The following is a 22,363-nucleotide window of genomic DNA, read 5'->3' as shown; positions in this document are numbered from 1 at the left end:
GGTGGGAAGAGAGACTCCAGTGATCCTCTTTGCCACTCTTATGGTCAGTGGATTGACCTCCAATCAATTTCTCTGCATCAACTGTACCACACTGTGATGCAGCCGGCTAGGACGTTCTTGATAGAGCTCCGAGAGAAGGTTGACAATAACAGTGGCCTTGCCCGCTTCAGTCTTCTCAGGAAGTGCATTCACTGTTGCACCTTCCTGACAAGAGATGTTCAGTATCCACAATAGATCACTAGTTAAGTGAACTCCAAGAAACTTGGTGCTCTCCACTCGCTCTACCACAAAATTGTTGATGTGTAATGGAGGATGGTCATTGCTTGTCCACCAGAAAAATTACGATCATCTTCCTTGGCTTGTTCATGTTGAGACTAAGGTTGTTACTCTTGCACCATTTCATAAAATTTTCCACCTCTTCTCTGTAGTGTAACTCATTGTTGTTGCTGATGAGACCCAACTACTACTGTGTCATCTGCAAATTTGATGTCATTGTTGCAGCTGGATGTGGCAATGCAGACATGGATCAGTAGCATAAACAGGAATGGGCTGAGCACACAGCCCTGGGGTGCGCCAGTGCTCAATGTGACAGTGATCAATATTCTGCTTCCGATCTAGACAGACTCTAGTCTTTCCGTTAGCAAGTCCAGCATCCAATTACAGAGAGGGGTGTTGAGTCCCAACGAGGACAGCTTCTCCATTGGGCTCTGGGAAATTATCATATTAAATGCTGAAATGAAATCAATGAACAGCAGTCTTGCAAATGAGGCATTGTTCTCCAGGTGGGCAAGGATAGACTGAAGCAACAAGGCTATAGCATCATCTGTGGAATGGTTTCTTCTATAAGTGAATTGAAGTGGATCCAGTGCCTCTGGGAGATGTGCTTTGATGCATTCCATCACCAGAAGCATTTGGAATTCTCCACCTCAATCTTTGGAATTCTCCACCTCAATCTTTGGAATTCTCCACCTCAATCTTTGGAATTCTCCACCTCAATCTTTGGAATTCTCCACCTCAATCTTTGGAATTCTCCACCTCAATCTTTGGAATTCTCCACCTCAATCTTTGGAATTCTCCACCTCAATCTTTGGAATTCTCCACCTCAATCTTTGGAATTCTCCACCTCAATCTTTGGAATTCTCCACCTCAATCTTTGGAATTCTCCACCTCAATCTTTGGAATTCTCCACCTCAATCTTTGGAATTCTCCACCTCAATCTTTGGAATTCTCCACCTCAATCTTTGGAATTCTCCACCTCAATCTTTGGAATTCTCCACCTCAATCTTTGGAATTCTCCACCTCAATCTTTGGAATTCTCCACCTCAAGAGGGTGCATATTCTCCATTGCTGAGTATATTCAAGACTGAGATCATACCTAAAAATTGATCCGAGGGAAGAGATCATTCCTGTAATAAGTCACATTGCCATAAAAGATGTACGGTATGTTAACATGCCCTCCAGTCCATGTTAAACATCAAACATCCATTTGCACTAATTCTGCATTAACCCTTCTTCCCTCTACTTTCCCATTAACTCCTATCATATTCTACCACTCACTCACATATTAGGAGCATATTACAGCAGCCAATTAAGCAATAAATCCATGCATCATTGGGACACAAGCAAACCAGAGACCTGGAAGAAGCCATGTGTGAGAACATGCAAACTCAAAGGGCAGGAATGAACCTAGATCTCAACATTGTGAGGCAGTGCTCTTGCGGCTATACCTCTGTGCTGCCCAAATGATGAAAGCAGGCTCATTTACATTCTCAATGATGAACACAATTCAGGAGTACACACAAGAGCCTGCAGTTGCTGGGATATGGAGCTAAACACAATCTGCTGGAAGAACTACTGCTAGATGGAGAAAAAAATTGTTACTGTTTCAGGCCAGAACCCTTCATCAAGGCTGAGTGAGCAAAGGGAATTAGCAAGTATAATGACACAGGATGGGAAAGGTTGGACAGGGACCCAAAGGGGGGGATTGGTGAACCAGGGAAGGGTGATCAATGAAACAGAGGCAGTTAATTGGCATGTGCCGATCAGATCGTGAAGCAAGAGAAACCAAAGGACCAGGTGGAGGAAGAATAGTGATACTGCAAGGGGGTGATAAGTGGGTATACAGTTCTTGAATGCAATGACCAGAGAAGATTGATCAAAAAGGATCAAGGGGATACTCTACCAATGAATAGGTTGTAGCAGGTGCAAAGCACGGTATTGCGAACCGCCACCATCAGTTCACAGACTTACCTGACACATCGTGGGCTAGCAGTGCTGGGCCCCAAAGTACAGTGAGTGGATCAGATGAAGCCCCTGCCTAAAGGCACGGGGCGCTAATGGCTCATAGCTTTAACCTGCTGGTCCTGTGGACTCATGAACAGTCAGGGTGTACGTCTGCAATAAACCAGTCTTGAGTTGACTACCTTTGTGTGTGTTTGCCTTTATTTAGTAGCATCTACAGAGTAGCTGCTACAAGGTCATCCTTATTTACACAAGGCCATGACAAATCTTACCTAAACTCACCTTGGAGCCTGCAACCAGGCACAACGAGTCATTGAAAGACACACAGATTTTTTTTTCTAATTGAAAGGGCACTCCAATTTTTTTTTAAACCATGGCTGCAGTTCACATCAATATCAGATAACAGCCATCAACCGCCAGCACCAAGAAAAAGCACATCACCTTCTCTGGGCCAAACGCCACCATTTTCATCATCCCATTAATCAAAATTAACAGAGAACCCAGAAAATCAAATGAAGCATCCTAAAAAGCCAGGTGGTCACTCTAACTGCGTTAGGGTTTTCTTGCTCACCTTACCCGATTGGATAAAAGAGGGACTCTCTTCTAGACCTTGGACATCATCAAGTGCTCTTCATACTCAAGTTCATTATCTTCTTTATTACCAGTGTACCACATGGGGAGCATGTGTTATCTCAGACACACTGCAAAAATTGATCAACCCCGGTTTGTCAGCCACCTCCAGGACTGCACCGGGGACAGCGGTCATGGTAGCACCATCATATTGTTTCCCTTTCATATCATAAATACAAGAGGAGGACCCTGTTAATCTAGACAGAGAAACGCCACCAGCAGCTAGATACCGTAACGGCGAGATCTCCACCGTCGCTCCACCCACTCCATCACCGGTTCTGGTCATACTGATGATGCGACAGTGCCCTGCGGAGCCACCTCTGACTAACGCAGTGGCTGCTTCTGCCATTTAACATCCATTAAAAGACGGGAACCGTTAAACCTCGGGCTTCCCGCCCTCCTTCGGCAGCACAGGGCCTGGAGGAAGTGTCGCTGGTATCCGGCAAGATCAACTCACTCACCATCCTGCGGCGGCTCTCGGCTCCGCTCCACGGCGAGAGGCTCCCGTCCTCCGGCACGGGCTCGGCTCGGAGCGGGGGCCGCAATCGGCCGCAGGAGCTCCCGGGGCCGACCTCAGGTTTTTCCCAGCCGGTCGCGCGACCTCCAGGGTCGATCCCGCGGCTCTTTCGCCGCCCAGCCGCTGAGCACCCGCTACCGACCCCCGGCGTTCTGCCGCGGAGCTCGCGCCACCGCCACCCCGGTTTCCATGGGTTTATGCCACCCCGCAATAACTTGGCATCCTAGTGGTGAGCCGCACAGACTCACGATCCAATCAGAATTCAGAATCCGTTGTCCAACCAGAACATTGATCATGTGGGGATCGGAGCCAGAATCAAGGTAAAACACCAAAGTCCAGAAATGCTATCCTTTCTTCGAACAACATCTACCACTCGGCTCTCACCTGCATCTCCTCTGTAACCCGCACATCGGCCCCCTCGATGTATTCAGGACAGGATTCCCCTCGTCCTCACCTCTGGACCTACCACCCCAACAGCCTCCACATCCCACATATCATCCTCTGCCATTTCTGCGACCTAATAGCCTGAGATTGTCTGACCTCGGAAGCTAAGCAGGCTCAAGCCTGGTCATAACTTGGAGGGGAGACCACTTGGTTTCTGTGAGGGGTGCTGTACAAAGTGACAACTACATTCTAAATGTAATATTACGTGACAATAATAGAACCTTTATCCTTTACAACAGGGGTGTCAAACTCAAATTCACGGAGGGCCAAAATTAAAAACGTGGACTAAGTCGAGGGCCGAACTAAATATTTATTGAAAATTTTCAACAACATCTGCATGTTTTCTCTTCTTTCAACATATGTAATGTTAAACTTTAGGATATAACTTTAGGAGGATAATGTTACAGGTAGCTCAAGTTCACCCTTTGCTTGACCTGAGGGAAACATATTTGGTCCCTGTGGAGATGTAGTCAGCATTCACAGGCTGTGTCCATTTTGGCCTGCATCAGGACTCAGCATTTCCTGCTCACTCCTCAGGCTCTAGGCCTCTATTCACCCTCGACCCACCATCCCTCTACCTGACCAGTCCTTTACCCAACCTCTAGTCACCCCTCACTCCACTCGCTCTGCCTCTACCCACCCCATCCTATACACGCCCCTCTACTGCCTCTCCACTCAACCTGTTCCTCCCTCTACCAGTCTCTCACCCTCTAATCACCCCTCCCCTACTCGCCCTGCCCCTCCCCTTTTACCTCTTCCCTATCCACCCCTCCTTCTACTCATCCCTCCCTCTAACTGCCCTTCGCACCACCATAACTTCCCCTGCCATTACTCCTCACCTACACCCTCTGCCCACCCCTGCTTACCCACCCACTCAGGCCCAGCGCACTGCCGATCAGCCTTTGCGGACAGCCACCATCTCTCTCTTCACGTGCAGGGCCGAACCAGCCGTCCCTGGGGTCAGCGCGGGTGCAAGCGCTGAAGGCCGTGGCGACCAGGAGAAGTGCGCTCGCGCTGTGGAAGGGCTGTCCGGTGCCAGTCGCGCGGGGCTCGCGCTGCCCGGGGGCCGTGCGCAGCCTGCCATGCCCGTCGCGCCGACAGGAAATCTCAGGCGCTCGCCCATCCGCTGCACCGCTCGACAGGTGGGAGAAGTGACTGGTTGTACGGGGAGCCTTCCAACTGGCTTGCCGGCTGATGACATCGACAGATTTCTCGTGTTACAATTTCTCGTGTTACAATGGAGAAGGATGTGCAATGAAGGGGGAGGATGGTGGGGGTGACATTACCAAAAAACAGCATCGGCTCTCGCTGCAGGGCGGGCCACCTCTAATACATTTTTGAAATGATCTTGCGGGCCAAATATAATTATAGGGCCAGAGTTTGACATGTGTGCTTTACAACATCTGACTACCAGACACACCTTCCCCTCTGCTCCCTTCATGTCTCTCTCGTTGTAGCGTGAATCAAAGCTCTCACGACTGGAGGGAAAACATACGCTTTTATTAGCTTATAACTGAGGTTAGGGTCTTACAATGGTCTTCAGAGGGGCTCAGGGTTTAGGTGGGAAACCAGGGTTATATTTGGGTTGATGGGGGAGGAACCAGCCATCAGTATAACACACCACCAGTGAATCTCAGTTCACTGCATTCACCCCTTCCTGCAGAATTTAGGGTCAGTGGATGAAGACAAAGAACACTGATTCAGAAAAACAAATACAATTATTTACAATTTTAAGAGGACTGGAGATCCTGGTGGAGCGCCTAAGCTCGGGATGCCCTTGGGCTCCTCGAGTCTCCTAGTCCCCTTGTGGGAGAGGAGTGGCGGAGTCTCCGGCTCTACAGTGGTTGGGGATGCACTTTCCTCCTGAACCGGATTCCCTGAAGCCCTGACTGGGGTTGGTCGGAATGAGCTCTATGGCTCGCAGGGCACTTGAGGCAACGGACCCATTGTTCTGGTGGGTGCCACGTCCTTGATGAAGAAGGTGTCCTCCCTGCCACCCGGGAACACCACATAGGCGTACGTGGGATGGCGTGGACCATTTTCACCCTTTCCACCAAGGGGTCGGTCTTGCTTCTCCTCACGTGCTTCCTGAGACGATCTGGACCAGGAGTTGTAAGCCAGGTTGAGAGTGTGGTTCCCGATGCCGACCTTCTTTCGAAATTGAATAGAAGCTCGTGAGGAGTAGAGTTGGTCGCAGTACATAGTAGTGACCAGATGGAATGGAGCCATAAGAAGGACTTCCTGCCAGCATGAGTCTGGAAGGTCTCTTGACTTCAGGATGAGTTTGATAGCCTTCCTAGCCTTCCAGATCATGGTGTTTTCCTTTTCAACCTTACTTCCCCCTCCCCTCCCCCAGCTTATGGTCCTGCTGGATGTGATGCCCCTCACCAGCAGGTACTGACATAGCTCGTCACTCATAAAGGATGAGCCCCAGTCACTATGAATATAGCCGAGATACCTGAACAGGGCAAAAATGGAACCTTGGGCCTTTATGACTGACAAGGTAGACATGTCTGGACACGGAATGGCGAACAGGAAGTGTGAGTATTCATCAATGATAAGAGAGGAAGAAAGTGTTCTCATTCATGGAGGGGAGAGGTCCCTGGATGACTTGATCAGCTGCGCCTTTACGGGGCATTAGGAGTGCGGCTTGCACTCTATCCAGACCTGGCAAGACCTGGTCATTTCCTTGACATCTTCCATGGAGTAGGGCAGATTGCGCACCTTGACAAAATGAGCCATGTGGGTAATCCCTGGATGGCAGAGCTCATTATGCAGAGACTGCAGTTGGCCGATGTGTGCAGAGACTTCAGTTGGCCGATGTATGCAGAGGCACAGCTTCCTCTAGATAAGGCTCCTGGAGGATCATTAAGGGCTCCTGGCCAATAGGCAATGTCATTATTAAACATGAATGCAACAGAGTGTTGGTCAGTGAGGAGCATAAATTTCCTACCAGCCAAGTAGTGTCTCCAAGGCCTCATCTTCTACAATGGCTTGAGCCTCATTTTCAAGAGGGGATCCAGAGCTCATGGCCTTGCAAAGTCTGAGAAAAAAATGCAACCAGCCTGCCCGCCTGGTTGAGGGTATGGCCAGGGCTACGTCCGAAGTGTCACTTTGCACTTGGAAAGATACATTCTCATCCACCGCATGCATGGCAGCTTTTACAATGTGATTTCGGAGTTAGTTAAAGGCCATTTGGGCATCAGCCAAGAGGGGAAAAATAGTGGCTTTTAAAAGAGGGTGAACCTCATCAGCGTATTGAGGGATCCACTGGGCGTAATATGGGAATAACACCAGGCATCTCCTCAAAGCCTTCATGGTCCTGAAAACAGGGAGCTCCAACAGGGGGCACATCTTATCGGGATTGAGGGCCAATGATGCCGTTCTCCACCACTTAGCTGAGGATAGACAGACATTTAGTCCTGAACATGCACTTGCTAGAGTTATAAGTAAGGTTCAGGGCTTTTGCCGCGTGGAAAAAGCTCTGGAGGTTGGCATCATGGTCTTCCAATGTATGGCCACAGATGGTGACATTATTGAGGTAGGGGAAGGTAGCCTTCAAAGCATACTCATCCATCATTCTGTCCATCTGCCTCTGGAAGATAGAAACCCCATTAGTAATACCAAAAGGGACCCTCTGGACATGGTAGAGACGACCGTTAGCCTCAATTGCCATATATGGACGGTCCTCGGAGTGGATTGGCAGTTGGTGATGAGCAGCTTTCAGGTTGATGGTCAAATAGACCCAATACTGTGCAATATCATTTACCATGTCTGAAATTCGAGGGAGGAGGTAGGTATGAGTCCAGGAGCATGTACCGATTAATGGTATGGCTATAGTCAATTACTAGCCTGGACTTGTTTTCCACTTTTAATGGTTTGGGTATAGACAATTATTAGCCTGGACTTGTTTTCCCCTTTTACCGCTCCCACTTGCACTCTCCATGGGCTGGTGCTAGGATCAATGATACCTTCATCAACCAGACATTGTGTCTCAGGCTGTATGAAATCTCGGTCAGCTGTGATTTACCTTCTGCTCTTGGTAGCAATAGGTTTGCAGTCAGAGGACAAATTCGGGAAGAGAGGTGGGGTGGGGGGATTGATATTCAGTGTGGAGAGGCTGCATGTGGGTTCAATTTTAGAGGCCCTCTGTTCTGAACCGTTAAGGGGGAAGGGACCAGAATACTCCAAGGTCACCCTTTTAAGCTGACACAGGAAGTTCAGACCCAACAGCACTGGAGCACACAATCCATCAAGTACATATAGGCATATCTTACAAAATTCCCCCCTTCAAATGACAAATGTACTATACAATGTTCTTGAATACGAGTGCAACTGAGATGCAAGGAATATGCGATAATTGGAAGGATACATCTTTAGGTTGTACTCTTGCACAGTCCGTGAGTCTATGAAGCTTTCAGTGGAGTCTGTGTTGATTAGGTATTTAGTGGAATGAATGTCTGTTTACCTTCACAGTCACTATGGAGTTACTGAGCTAGTGAGGTCTGTTCTGATCTCGAACCATCGAGGCAAGGAGCCAGAGACTCCATACTCTTGAGTGGCCCCCATTATCCTGGGTAAGATAGCATCAACCTCGTGGCGCAGAAAGATGGCCACCCACCTTCCTCCACTGAGAATGATGGCACCGAGTTTGAATTTGATTCACGGCAAATGGCCGCCAAGCCTTTTCGCACTGTATCCTCACTGCCACCTTCCGTCGGCGTGTAGTACAGCAAGTGGGTTCGGGTGAATTTGGGGCAGATGGCTTGGGGCTGGAGTGGGATCTGGGAGCAGTGCACGCTGCAGACTTCCCCGGGTTTCCCCTCGCATGGCAAACCCTCGCCCAATGTCCTTTCTTGCCACAGATGGAACACACTGAGTATTTAACCGGGCAACGCAATCGGGGATGCTGGCTCTTGCCGCAGAAAACGCACTCCCTAGTGCGGGAGCTCTCACTAGCATGGGAAGCGGCAGCCATTAGGACTGGGGTAGTGGGAATAGCCAGTCCTGTCCTTGGAAGGGGTCACCTGGGTGAGTGAGCTCACTCTCTTTGAGGTCGTCATTCTCAAGCTTGGCCCTTTCCAATGATTTGACTGGTTCAACATGGCCAGGTCCTTACCCGACTCGAGCAGAAATCTGTCTCATGTATCTCGAGCGGACCCCGCGACTAGAGTGTCCTGGATCTGTTCTTCTTCACAAACGCTGCCTGTAGCCGCTCGTACCTGCACTCTTGGCAAGTGTCCACAGATCCAACAGGTAGTCATCGATGGTCTCGCCTGGCCGTTGGCGATGTAGAGCGAATCCATGCCTTGCTAGGACCTCGTTTTGCGATTTAAAATCCTCGATGGCAGCATCATTTGTAGTGCAGTCCCTGATGACTGCATACCCTTTCATTCCTACCCTCGAAATGAGTGCGGACCTCCTGAGTTCATCGGTGTGGAAGGCATCTCTGGTCGTGTTCAGGTAGGCCTAGAAGCAGTCAAGCCAGTACGTGAACTCCTCAGCTGCGTCGGTGGACCGAGGGTCTATTGGTAGAATACCTGGCTTGAATAGCACTTCCATCATTTAGGGAATAAGCTAATAAAATTGTGGTGTGAATAAAAGCACTCATGACTGGAGGGAGAACATACAATTCTTTTAAGCTTATAACTGAGGGTAGGATCTAATAGTGCTCTTCAGAGGGGCTCAAGGTTTAGGCGGGAAACCAGGGTTATTTGTGGGTAGATGGGGACAGAGCCAGCCATTAGTTTAATACACCACCAGTAAATCTCAGTTCATTGCAATTGTCCACTCTTCCCTTTGCATCAATTGGCCCCTTGTCACTGCAGGAGGTACTACACTTGCATCCACACCTCCTCCCTCACTACCATTCTGGGGTGATAAAGGTTTTTTTTTGACTGGCTAGCTGTGTTGGGTCTGCTTCTTTTCACTTTATATGTTAATGATCTGGATGATGGCCTTCACAACAACCTATGGCACAAATTCCACAGATTTACCACCCTCTGGCTTTGGCCTATCCTGACATGTGTCTGCCAATTATTCCATAACCAACATCTTCCCAACCACTAATGTCATGATGATTGGTCCTGCAGTCATTTCCTAAGCAGCAGGAGATTTGGTTGGAGTCCATGGAAGTGAGGGATGTTTGTGTTATGTTCTGAGCTGCATTCACAACCTCTGTAGATTTTCCCTAACCTGAGCAGAGCAGCTCCTGTACCATGCATGCTATGATGCATCCAGCAAGTAAGCTTTCAATTGTGCACCTGTGAAAATTATTGAAGGACTTCCTTCTGAGAAAATAGAGGCATTGGTACACTTTCTTAATTGTCCTTGGTCTGGGTCAGGTCATTGGAGATGGTTATTCCAAAGAACTCTTTCCACTTCAGCTCCATTGATGTGGACAGGGGTATGGTCTCTGCCACCTTTCCTGAAATTAACAATTATCTCCTTCTTATTGAGGTTAAAAGAGAGGTTGTTATCACAGCACCATGCCACTAGATTTCCCATCTCCTTCCTGCATTGCAACTTGCAGTTGGTTGAAGCAGTCATGAGGAGGACTTCACAGAATGCATCCAACGACAGCTTTCTGAAACAGCCAGTCACTGAACCATTAAGGGAAATGCTATCATAGATCAATGAGACAGGTATATTTTTATTCAGATGCCTGCCTATTTTCTGCTCATTCCTTAACTGAAGGCTCAGTCCCGAAATATTGGTTTCCGTTTACTTCCTACAGTTGCTACATGACCTGCTGAGTTTCTCCATTGCTTTTGTGCAGGGGTGCAGTGCTGCCGAAACTCACCAGAGCACTACTCTGGTACCTCATGGGCCCACACAGGGCGGTGGCTCAGTGGCCCTCTTTGTTAACCATAATCTCCTATGCAGTTGGAACTGCTCTGCCAGTGCCATAGCCAGGGAAACACTTACCCCTCACCACCACTGAGTGCTGTTCTCTATTCTGGACGTACCTGCATACCTGATTCTTCCACAACCGGTCGTCCTACTTCTACTTCATAGTCCTACAATTTGCTGTCAGTTATACAGTCAAATACAACATGGCTTTTGCGTATTATTAATTGACAATCTTGTCGTTAGTGAATCTCTCAGAAAGAGTGACCACAGTATAAATGAATTTCTCATACAAATTAAAGGTTCAATAGTTCAATCTGAAACCAGCAAGTTTGGGATAAGAGAGGAGTTGGCTAGCATAGACCGGGAACACAGGCTGTATGGTGGGACAGTTGAAGAACAATGGAAGACATTCAAAGAGATTTTTTATAGTGACAAACTACAAGGACAACCAATGTTTCAGGCCTGGGCCCAACTATAAGTAAAGGACAACCAATGTTTCAGGCCTAGGCCCTTCATCAGGTATAAGCAAAAACAGACAAGTGCCTGAATAAAAAGGTAGGAAGAAGAGGAGAGGGGAGGAAAGGGCAGGAGTACAGATTCATTGGTGGATGCAGCATCTCCCTTCCTCACCATTTTATTCAGGTGTCTGCCTGTTTTTGCTTATAGCTGAAGAAGGGCCCAGGCCCAAAACTTTGGTTACCCTTCACTTACTATGGATGCTGCATGACCTGCTGAATATCTCCAGCACGTTTGCATTGCACTTGACCCCAGCATCTGCAGATATAGTAATCTTGTTTAACTCTTGTGAATCAACTGCTTTTTTTTAAGTTTAAGTTGAATTTAACTTGCAGAATTCTTCAGAAAGAAAAAGAGGGGCAGTGCAAAGGATGGGTCTGTGATTCCTGCCATGAGGGCTTTTGCAACACTTGCTCTCAAACAGAGGTTGAGCAAGGAAGGGTTTTATTCCTTGGCGTACAGGAGGATGAGGGGTGATCGCACAGAGGTGTACAATATTAGGAGAGGAATAGATCGGGTGAACGAATAAAGTCTTTTGCCCAGAGTTGGGGGATAGGTAGCCAGAGGACAGGTTAAAGGTAAGGGGAGAGAGATTTAGCAGGAAAATAACTTTTTTTAACACAGAGCCTAGTGGAGCAAGAAGAGGTAGATAAGGTAGGTACTATTGTAACATTTGAACAAAAAATTGGATGGATAAATGGAAAGGATGTGTTTAGAGGGATATGGGCCAAACCCAGGCAGGTGGGAATAGTTTGGGTGGGATATTTTGGTCAGTGTGGGCAAGTTGGGCTGAAAGGCCTGTTTTCACCCTGTCTGACTCGATAATATCCTGCTTCACCACCATCCAGGGACCGACATAGCCCTTCTGTGCGAGGAAAAGATTCACATGCATCTCTTCCAACCTCATCAACCACCACTATCGGTCATCCTTCACACTGGCTGGTTCACCAACTCCATCCCCTACCCTTGCCCAACCCCTCCCAACCTGTCCTCATCATACAACCATCTCCCCTCTGCACTCTCAGTCTTGATGAAGGGTTCTGGCTCAAAACATTGACCATTCCATTTCTCCCATTGATGCTGCTTGGCCTGCTGGGATACGGACCTAACGTGAGCAAATGGGATGAGTGGAGATGAGTCAAAAGATCAGCACGGACATGGTGGATTCAGGGTTCAGGTGCTGTTATTGTGCTTCACAACTCTACCTTAGTCAACAATGTTTCAAGATACCACTTTTATTGTTTTGGAATTGAATCAAATAGAATAAAATAATGGTAATTACATAATTAATTCACATAAAATTCAGTTAATTTCTTTATGTGAATAGTTTGCAGCTAAATTTTGCATGAAAAAAGAGCAGATATTTTAAAGAAGCAACACAATGTCCAATGATATTCAAAGACTGTAAAACAATGTTCTAATCATGTTTCTCTCGGTATACTTATCCTTAGTCTTATTAGCAGAAATGACAGCAACCCAGTGCTGTATATAAGGAGTTTGTATATTCTCCCCATATCTACATGGGTTTTCTCTGGGAGCTACGGTTTCTTCCCACCCTTCAAAGCATACCAGGGTATAAGCTAATTTGGCAGCACTGATTTAAATGGCTGGAATCGGCTTATACCGTGTTGTAAGTAAAAATTAAATAGTGAGATGCTTAAATCTGGAACAAAAATCAGAGCACTGGAAGAACTCCTGCAGATGAGTTGACTCGTCGAGTTCTTACTGGAATGGTCAGCGAGAACTGTGAATAGTGAAAAAATCTGTCTCTGCTTACACAGTAACAGTGGAGAAAGGGATTAAAGGGTCCCAGCGAGACATGCAAAATATTCATATCCAAAGGAAGACAACTACCTTCTAACAAAATAAGCCCGAAGAGTAAATCTGAAACAAATCTCGGTGAATGTTGGAAATATATAATTAGAACAACTTGGAACCAAATGTTTTCAAGAGACTATTGAGCAGAAGAGTTCCTTCTTGCAGGTGACTGAGTCATGGCGCTGACAAAAGCCCTATCACCCCTGAGTGGCTTAGATTACAATTAAGCCACTACAGATGCTCATAACCTTTTGCAGGCAAGAGAGAAAATGTCAGTCTGAATCATTATTTGTACCTCTTTTCAAAAACTGCACTGAACACATTTCCACTGGAGCAGAGCAAAAAAATACCTGCTGAGGCACTCACTAAAACTGAACTGGTTTACAACATATTGCTCCTGATCTTGGTGCCCTTATAGAATAACATAGTGAAAAATCTGTGACGTCTCTGGCCAGGAAATACATGGAGAGGACTTTATAAGCAATGTAATTCCTAATTGCTCCCTGGACAAGGCTACTAGCACGTCTGTTTTAAGGCACTTCATTTCAGAAGCAAAGCCATAGAACTACAGGCTGAGGAGTCAAATTACAGTTGTGGAAAAGTGATTCTGTGGGACAGGATCCACCAGAATTTGGAAAGGCTGGAGTGTGTCATTGTGGACCCTGTAGGTTTTGACTTTATCAGTAACACTCTGACAACCCAGTATCCGATTGTTTGGAAATGGTGCTGTTCTATCGTATGCAGACAGGCTTTTTCCACTGAGAGTGGGGGAGATTCGAGCAAGAGAGCATGGATTGAGATTAAAAGGGGAAAAGTTTAAGGGAAACATGAGGGGGGAATTTCTTCACGCAGAGGGTGGTGGGGGTGTGGAATGAACTTCTGGCAGTGGTGGTAGAAGCAAGATTGATGTTAATATTCAAGGAAAGGTATATGGACGGGAGAGGTGTGGAGGGTTATGGGGCAAATGTGGGTCAGTGGGACTAGGTGAGAGAAGATGTTCAGCACGGTAGTAGGGCCAAACTGGCCTGTTTCTGTGCTGTAAATGGTTATATGTGGTTATATATAAAGTCAGCATGTCTTTCTGATCGGGAAATAGTGTCTCACGAACTTGATCATTTTTTGAAGACGTAACCAAGAGGATTGATGATGGCAGTTTTTTGGGTGTTGCCTTTGACAAAGTCCTGGATGGCAGGCTAGAATGGAAGATGAAATCATATGGCATCTAAGACAAATGAATTCAAAATTAGATTGGAGGGGGCATGCCACACGATGACATGGGGCTAGACTTGAATACCCTCTACGAAAAAGTTTTTTAAAAAGTCAAGAAGCCTGAACTGACTGCAAGAAAATAGAAGAGGAAGCTATCAGATAGCCTATAGAACAATAAACAATGCCATCTAAGAAAGATAAACTGACTGTTACTTTTCAAGAACTGGAACAAGATAAAGAAGCAGATAAAGAAGAGGCCTACCTTGAAGAAGGATCCTGGAGCTCTTCGGACGATAGGTGCCCGTGACGATAAACCTGGAGCTGGGGAGACCTTGGACATCGCTGTACAAGGTTTTCCCTGACAATAGCTAATTGATCCAGTGATCAAGAAGAGGAGCAAGAAGAAGAAATGTATGTTGAACAGAGTTTTGGCCAAAAAAAACAGGAGAAAATAAAATAAGAGTCTTATATATCTTGTATATCCAGCAAACCTTGCTACAGTTAACAATGGAGTTTAAAAAATGTAGAGGGTATAATTGAAAATAAGGGTTCTACAAAGAAGGTGGAGAGAATCTATCACAAATGGAACAAAAATTTGAAGTGATGGATGCAAAAATTAGGGGTAATTAATTTGAAATTCAGCATGTAAAAGAGCAAATGAAGAAGGTTCAAGCTGATGCTTGAATTAACTCAAAAAATTGATATGTTAGAAAACTTCAGTAGAAATAATATAAAAATTGTTGGACTTAAAGAAGGTGATGAAGGACAAGATATGAAGATTTCTACAAAGCCGCTTTCAGGTGGCCAGAATACCCCAACGTAAAGCTACCTAAAATACTCTAATATGGCTGTTGGGAGGCCATCTGAAAGCGGAGAACCCTGGCCTGAGGAGTACTTACCCAACCCTCCTCGGGTAGGTGTATTTTCCGCTTCCAAGCGCTCCCCCTAGGCAACTGAAAGCAGCAGAGGCTGCTGGGGGTGGGGGCGGGCTGATGTCATTGCAATAATGTCATCAGCCTGAGACGCTTGGCGTGATTTTTGCAAAACCTGAGAATGTGCAGGCTCGGCATTACTGGTGCAACTAAGTTTTTCAGTACTTTGGAGGCTCATTTCGATTCCATGGTGTCAAACTGAACTGATGCTGCGATCAGACTTCTTCTGGAGCATTTATCTCAAGAAGCCCAGGAAAGGGAGCTGACAGGGACAGTGAAGGATGGTCTCACATATGAAAGAGTGGCCATTGCACTTTCAGCTAGTGGTCATGTCCTCTCGAAAACCCAGGTAGTGACCAAGCTGAAGAGCCTGCATAAAAAGTTCCACGGTGTGTTGGATCATAACCGGAGGAGTGGTAACGCATAATTGCAGAGGCAGTACTTTGATTAATGCCACACTCTATGGGGGTCCAGCTGCTCTGTAGAACCCTTGAGCGTTGCCAGTGCTTCGGAGAGCCCTTATTCCCCAGAGCTCATCCCTGGGGCGTCTCAGACCGCAACTGGTACCTTTGAAGGAGGAGAGATGCAGACTCAGGAGGCGCAGGTCACCAGAGATGAATCCACTGGCATGGCCTTGGATGGCCCCGAAAGCAGCAGTGGAAATGGAAGTAGCCAGGCGGCTCTCTCACTAAAGGACACAGGTATAGTAGAATTGATTGGGTTGTGTGTATTGGGAAGCACATAATTGAAATACTGATGATCTTTTTCTGATTTGACCCCGAGTGCCCTGTCACGCATGCAAGCGCAGGAGGCTGACAAAGGCTCAGATTCTGTCCAAGGAGCTGCATAGCATGATGTCCGCACTTGAGTGGGAGGAAGGAGAGAAGGACCGCCAGCATGCAGAGGTGACTCTGGAGCAGGAGAGAGCGCTGCTCAGGGAGCTGAAGAGGGACGAGGAGACAGCATGCCGGTCGGAAGGTGACAAGCACGTGCAGGCCGTGACTCGCTTGTCATCTGCGCTGGAGCATCTCAGTGCTGCACTGGACAGGGAATCTTCATGCAATTTGAGGCCTGCCCGTCCCAGTTCCAAGAGACCTATGGATCCCCTCGCATGTACCTGCCCCCTTGCACCGGCTTGCTATATCATTCAACGACAGCGCATCACAGTGATGGCCACATGGAGAGGAATGAGATGCTGGGGTCCAGCACCGGGTCTCTTCCCCCACCCCCCCTCCTCTCAATACTGACAGAATGATCTGTATGTCCACTGTTAATGTGTATGTCAATGCTGCTCAATCACTTGCGATTTTTGGTAATGAAACCCTGTTATATGTGCAATATTCTGTGCATCAGTGGGATGAAATGGTGCCGGGTGAAGGTGTTAGTTATTAACCATTTTCTTATTTGGGTCTGATCAGTTGTGGATTTGCACTGTTTTTTGTCCATTCAAATGTTTACAGCTTGTTAGTTGAAAATGTTAAATTGTTATTACATGTTATCCACCTCAGGCAGAAACCAGACAAGTGTCACTGAACACGTTCTTTACTAAAGTTTAAAAGAGTATGAAATATGAAGCCAGGCATCAGGCTCCTGTCATGGCCTTTGGGGTTGGGGGGTGGAGTTGGTGGGAGTTGGGTTGGTGGCCGGGAGGGATATACCCGAGTAGCACGGGCCACCCCTCAGATTTACACCCCTACAGGATGGACATAATCACAGAACAGATGGCCTAGAGGTGATGGGGTTGGGGATCATTGCAATCCTGGCTACTGGGTGCAGGGGAATCTGCTCAAATCAATGCCCACTCTGGCAAAAAGTTCTCCTTGTTGAGCTCACATATATTGTGCAATACGTAGCAGGCAAACGCAACATCTGGGACAAAAGTGGCATCAACATCAAGACTCTTGGACAAGCATCGCCAGCGGCCCTTTAGATGGCCAAAGGCATGTTTCACCACTATCCTTGCGGAATTCAGCGCCTTGTTGAATCTTCACTTGTCTGCAACCAGTACTCGATGCTGTGTGAACCCATTCATCAGCCAGGTTCTGAGGGGGTATGCCGCATCGCCCACAAGATGAGTTGGGACCTCCACTCCATCAACATATTTGGACACCAGTGGGCACAAAAGTGCTGAAATGCCGTTAGTTTGTCAACCTGCCCATTTACACATGGGGCATGAACAAAGTCAGCACGAGGAGTTTTGAAGGGTTATCATTCACGTCACGTGGGAAGAGGTATCCGGCCTGGTCCTCCACCTTCCTGTACAGAGGAGAGTTGGCAAGCAGGTGTGCATCATGCGTACAGCCAGGTCAACCCACAAACAGGTCTGAGAAGCTGCAACATAGAAAGTATACTTATGGACATTGGCACACGAGTTGACAAACTTAAATGGCTCTAACTCACCAAAACTTGTGGACAACCGCCTGCAGAACCACCGAGTGCCACCCCTTGTGATTGTAATATGCCGCAGGGTCCACAACGGGGGAAATAATGGGAATATGTGACCCATCGATGGCACCAGCACACATTGGGTAGCCCCTTTCCGCAAAACCGTCAATTGTCTCCTGGAGGCGTGTTCCACTTGGCAGGGAGATGAAACGCTTACCGAGGACACCTTTCAAGGCTCCTGTCACCTGCCGCAATAGGCAATGCTGATGCCTATTCCAAAGATTGCACTGAAGGATCGATACTCACAAGGAGTGGCATACTACCACATGGCCACAGCCAGTCGAAATCCCAGCTCCAATGGCTGCTGCGCATCTGGTCTATGAAGCTGCAGGTGAGGTTCTATGAGTTCCAGCACAAAGTTGAAGGTGCTCCACATCATATGGAAGTGTCTCCTCCTCTTGTCATCATCAAATTTGGTGAGGACATTATTCCAGAACGCAGTCCCCTGGGATCTGTCAAACCTCCAGAGAGACCTATTTGTTATCACGGCCAATTGACTGACAAGCAGCATTCGCCTCCGTCTGCGACACCTACACTCTGCAATAGTTTCCACCTCTAATTGCCGCCTCTCGCCCACAACATTTGCAGGAACTGTTGCCTGATCTCAGTTATGCGATGTTCTTATCTCTTGGAGCTAAGAAGAACTTCAACATATTTCATAGTCTTACCAAGGATTTCATGTATCTGGTCCTGAATGCTGACACAGGATTCCAACATCCAAAGCATTTCTCTTCTCTGCTCTGGGCCCACCATGATCCTTACAGCTTCAGCCTCGATGTGCTGCAAATGATGTCACGACAGTGACCACAGTTGACAGGAGCCGGTGTTTGCTCCACGGGGCATCTCTCTGCTGCAGGCCTTTCAGCTGCCACAACAGTGCCTTCAGTGCTGCCACCTAAACGTCACTTCGCAGACACCCGCAGCCAGCTCCAGAGCCGCATTCTCCCAGCGATTCCACCTGAAAGCGGCTAATGTTGGATTCCACAAACTTTTGGGGTCAATATTTCAAGGAAATATTGAGATTAAAAGAGCTCATCGAGCATTACGACCTAAGCCACAACCAGATCAGAAGTCACGTTCAATTCTGGTCAAGTTGTTTCATTATGAAGTGAGGGAGAAGATCTTGAAGCTGATTGCAAAGTAAGCGAAAGAGAGACAATCGCCATTGATTTATAATGATAATAAGATTTTCTTTCACCCTGATAGAAGTTTTGATTTGTTGAAAAAAGAAAAGAATTTAATGCTGTTAAAAATGTGCTATGGAAAAAAAGTGACACTTTTGTTTTAAGGTACCCAGCAGTGTTAAAAGGTTTTGTTCCTGAGGGCAAAAACAGATTTTTTACAGAACCTAATGAAGCGAAAGTGTTTGCAGATTCGTTGCCTGAGAAAATGAGATGAGAACTGGGAGAAATCTGAAGAGAGAGGAAGCAGAAAGATTGCAGTTGGGGATGTACAATGAAATTATACAAATTTAAAGGAGGGAATATTGGGAGCAGTTTTTACCCAATAGATCTGTGTAAAAAATGAATTGATCTTTTCAAGTTTGAGTAGGTTTGAGGTGTAATATTTCAGGGGAGTTAGGTGGGAGAATGAGCCTGGCCTCCTCAGAATCTAGTGAGTGGGTGTTGGTTTTTGATCACAACTACAGACCAGGGGTGTAAAGATGCATATTATAATGTATGCCTTTGTGGGAGGGGGGGTAGGGTTTCTGTTTTTTTCTTTGTTTTCTTTTTTCTCATTAACACACATAAATTTAACAATTGTATTATGAAGTATTTAGTTCGTATTTTTGGATGTGGGAGAAGTGGAGATGAAAAGTTGGACAGTTATTGGATTTTATGAAAGATTAGATGACTGATAAATTGAATTTTATTAGTAAAACAGTTTTTTTTTACAGGAGACACATTTGACGGAAAAGGAACATCAGAAATTAAAAAGGGATTGGGTAGGGAGAGTAATACCATCATAAATTGCCAATTTATTCAGAACAATGGACCTCAAATTTATGCAAGATGTCTTCATGGATTTATCAAATGCCAAGGGAAAAGTTATATTGAGAGGGGATTTTAATTTGCTTTGGACCCTAAATTAGATCGATCAGGAGATAGAATGGTGAAAAATAAGGTAGCAAAGATGATAACAGATTTGATGAAAGATGTGGATATTTGGAGAAAAAAACACCCAAATGAAAAAGATTATTCTTTTTGATTTAAAACATATTCACAGATAGATATGTTTTTAATTTCTGCACAATTTCAATAGAGAGTATTAAGAGTGGAATATCAAGCGCGAGTTTATCAGGTCATTCACCTTTAATTTTGTCTATTTCATTGGAAGAAAAAAAGATAGGTTATAGATGGAGGTTAAATACAACATTGTTAAAAAAAAAGGGAATGTTGTGATTATATAAGGCAACAGATAATTTTCTTATACACTATTAAAGATTCAGTTGTGAGTAAGTTAGTATTATGGGATTCTATCTAGGCATAAATGAGAGGTCAAATAATAAATTAAACTTCAAATATAAAGAAAGAATACATGAAAGAAATAATTCAATTTGATAAAGAAATAATTAATTTGGAGAAGGAATTCAAGTACATAAAGATGAGGAGAAAATTGTTAGTTTTTAAAAAACTTTATTCATTCAAAAAACAATTAATATATAACATATGCAGCAATTAAACATAAACATGAATTTTTTTTATATATAGAAAAAAAAAGAATAGAGCCCCTCCCCCCTTCAGCCAACTCTCCTAAGGAGAGCCATAAAGAAAGAAAAAAGAAAGAATATTAAAGAAAAAATTAAATATACATATTAATATCTAATCAATATAAATTGAAATGTAAATATTCTGAGTATAACAACCACTTATTAATAAAAAAATTATAATTATCATGCAAAACATACGTAATTTTTTCCATTATTAAACAATATTTCATTTCATTATGCCATCTATTAATATCAATCATATTTGTATCTTTCCACGTACTAGCAATACATTTTTTGGCTACGGATAAAGCTAAATATACAAAAGCAAGCTGAAACTTATCTAATCCCAAACCTTTCAGAGGTTGAAAACTACCCAATAAAAATACTGTTGGATCTAAAACTATTTTAATCTTATACAGGTATTCTAAAAAAAGGTTGCATTTTCTTCCAAAAAGATTGTATATGTATACATAACCAAATAGCATGAAAAAAGTTCCAACCGTATCACCACATCTAAAACACAAATCTGATTCATTAAAACCATATTCTCTTAATTTTTCAGGTGTCAAATATAATTGATGTAAAAAATTGTAATTAATCATTGCATAATGTGCATTTATTAATCTAGTTACACTATTATAACAGATATCTAACCAATCATCTTCAGAAAAAATAAAACCAATATCCGCTTCCCATTTAATTTTAGATCTATCCCAACCCTTTTTATCCATACCATCCTGTAATATTTGATACATAGATGAAATATAACCCTTCTCTGGTACCTTCATAAGAAAAGTCTCAAATTTAGTCATTTTAGGTAAAATCATATTTCTGCCAAACATACATTTTACCAAAGATCAAATTTGATAATAAAGAAATAAAGAGTTCTTATCAATACCAAAACCTTCCCTCATCTGATTAAAAGATAAAAAACTTACCCTCTTTAAAACAATCTCCCAAATTTTTCACACCTTTAAATCTCCAATGCAGTAAACTTTGATTATGTATTGAAAAATAAATAAGTTGATTATTATACAACGGAGTCAAAGCTGATAATTTACCCCTAGAGCCTGTCATTTTATTTTTTTTTTATCCATAACTTCATTAAATGTTTTAGTATAGGCACATTATATTGTTGTAACAAATTTATATTCCATCTAAACAAAAATTGATGTATTTCAAATTCAGAAATACTTGCCATCTCAATTTTAGCCCAACCAGGAGGTCGTACCAAATCCATCAATGAACTAATAAATTTAAGTTGGGCTGCTTCATAATAATTTTGAAAATGTGGTAAACGTAGTCCCCCTAATTCATATTTCCAAGTTAATTTATTCAAAGCTACTCTCAAAAATTTACCCCTCCATAAAAACTCCCTAACCATTTTATTCAAATCTCGAAAAAAATTATCAAGTAAATACGGAATAGATTGAAACAAATATTGTATAAGTGGAAAGATATTCATCTTAATTGTATTCATCCTACCCATTAAATTAATAGGTAAATCTTTCCATTTAATCAAATCAGTTTTAATTTTTTTCATTAACGGAGCATAATTTAATTCATATAAAGATTGAAAATTAACATTCAAAATTATACCCAGATATTTAATTCGATCAGTCCACTTCAAATTAATAATATTCTTATAAACTGAATAATCTCCTTCACTTACTGGTAATATTTCACTTTTTTCCCAATTAAATTTATATCCAGAAAGACATCCATATTGTATTAAACATTCCTTCAAGTGCAAAAGTGACTGAGCTGGATTTATTAAATACACCAATACATCGTCAGCAAATAAATTAATTTTATATTCCTCATCTAAAACTTTCATACCTTGTATCTGTGTCTTATCAGATGTGCTAAAGGTTCAATCACGAATGCAAACAAAGCTGGTGATAAAGGACAACCTTGACGAGTTGATCAAGTTAACTTAAAGGATTCCGAAATCAAACCATTTGTCAATACTCTAGCTACAGTTTACTATATAGAGCCCTAATTCAACCAATAAAAGTAGGACCAAACTTAAATTTCTCCAAAACTTTA

The 22,363-nt window shown here is 44.4% G+C and overlaps 2 protein-coding genes across 12 annotated transcripts in view; one reads left to right on the top strand and one right to left on the bottom strand.

The window, feature by feature from the left end:
- The window catches only part of LOC138761246 (calcineurin-binding protein cabin-1-like), a 449,064-nt gene extending 445,219 nt beyond the window's left edge, over nucleotides 1-3,845 (bottom strand). Inside the window, exon 1 of one of the 3 annotated variants that reach the window (XM_069933059.1) lies at nucleotides 3,773-3,845. In XM_069933059.1, the coding sequence (XP_069789160.1) occupies nucleotides 3,773-3,778 (6 nt within the window). In that variant the 5' untranslated portion in view covers nucleotides 3,779-3,845. Of the gene's footprint in view, nucleotides 1-2,250; nucleotides 2,275-3,332; nucleotides 3,612-3,772 lie in introns of those variants that run through there. The other 2 variants (XM_069933061.1, XM_069933058.1) reach the window with 2 other exon arrangements.
- patz1 (POZ/BTB and AT hook containing zinc finger 1) overlaps nucleotides 1-22,363 on the top strand; it is a 749,193-nt gene that overhangs the window by 503,539 nt on the left and 223,291 nt on the right. The gene's annotated exons all lie outside the window — the stretch shown is intronic.

This window comes from Narcine bancroftii, chromosome 4 (assembly GCF_036971445.1).
Source record: "Narcine bancroftii isolate sNarBan1 chromosome 4, sNarBan1.hap1, whole genome shotgun sequence".
NCBI classification, from domain to species: domain Eukaryota; kingdom Metazoa; phylum Chordata; class Chondrichthyes; order Torpediniformes; family Narcinidae; genus Narcine; species Narcine bancroftii.
The sequence above is the reverse complement of the archived record's forward strand: the minus strand, read 5'-3'. Positions and strand labels throughout refer to the sequence as shown.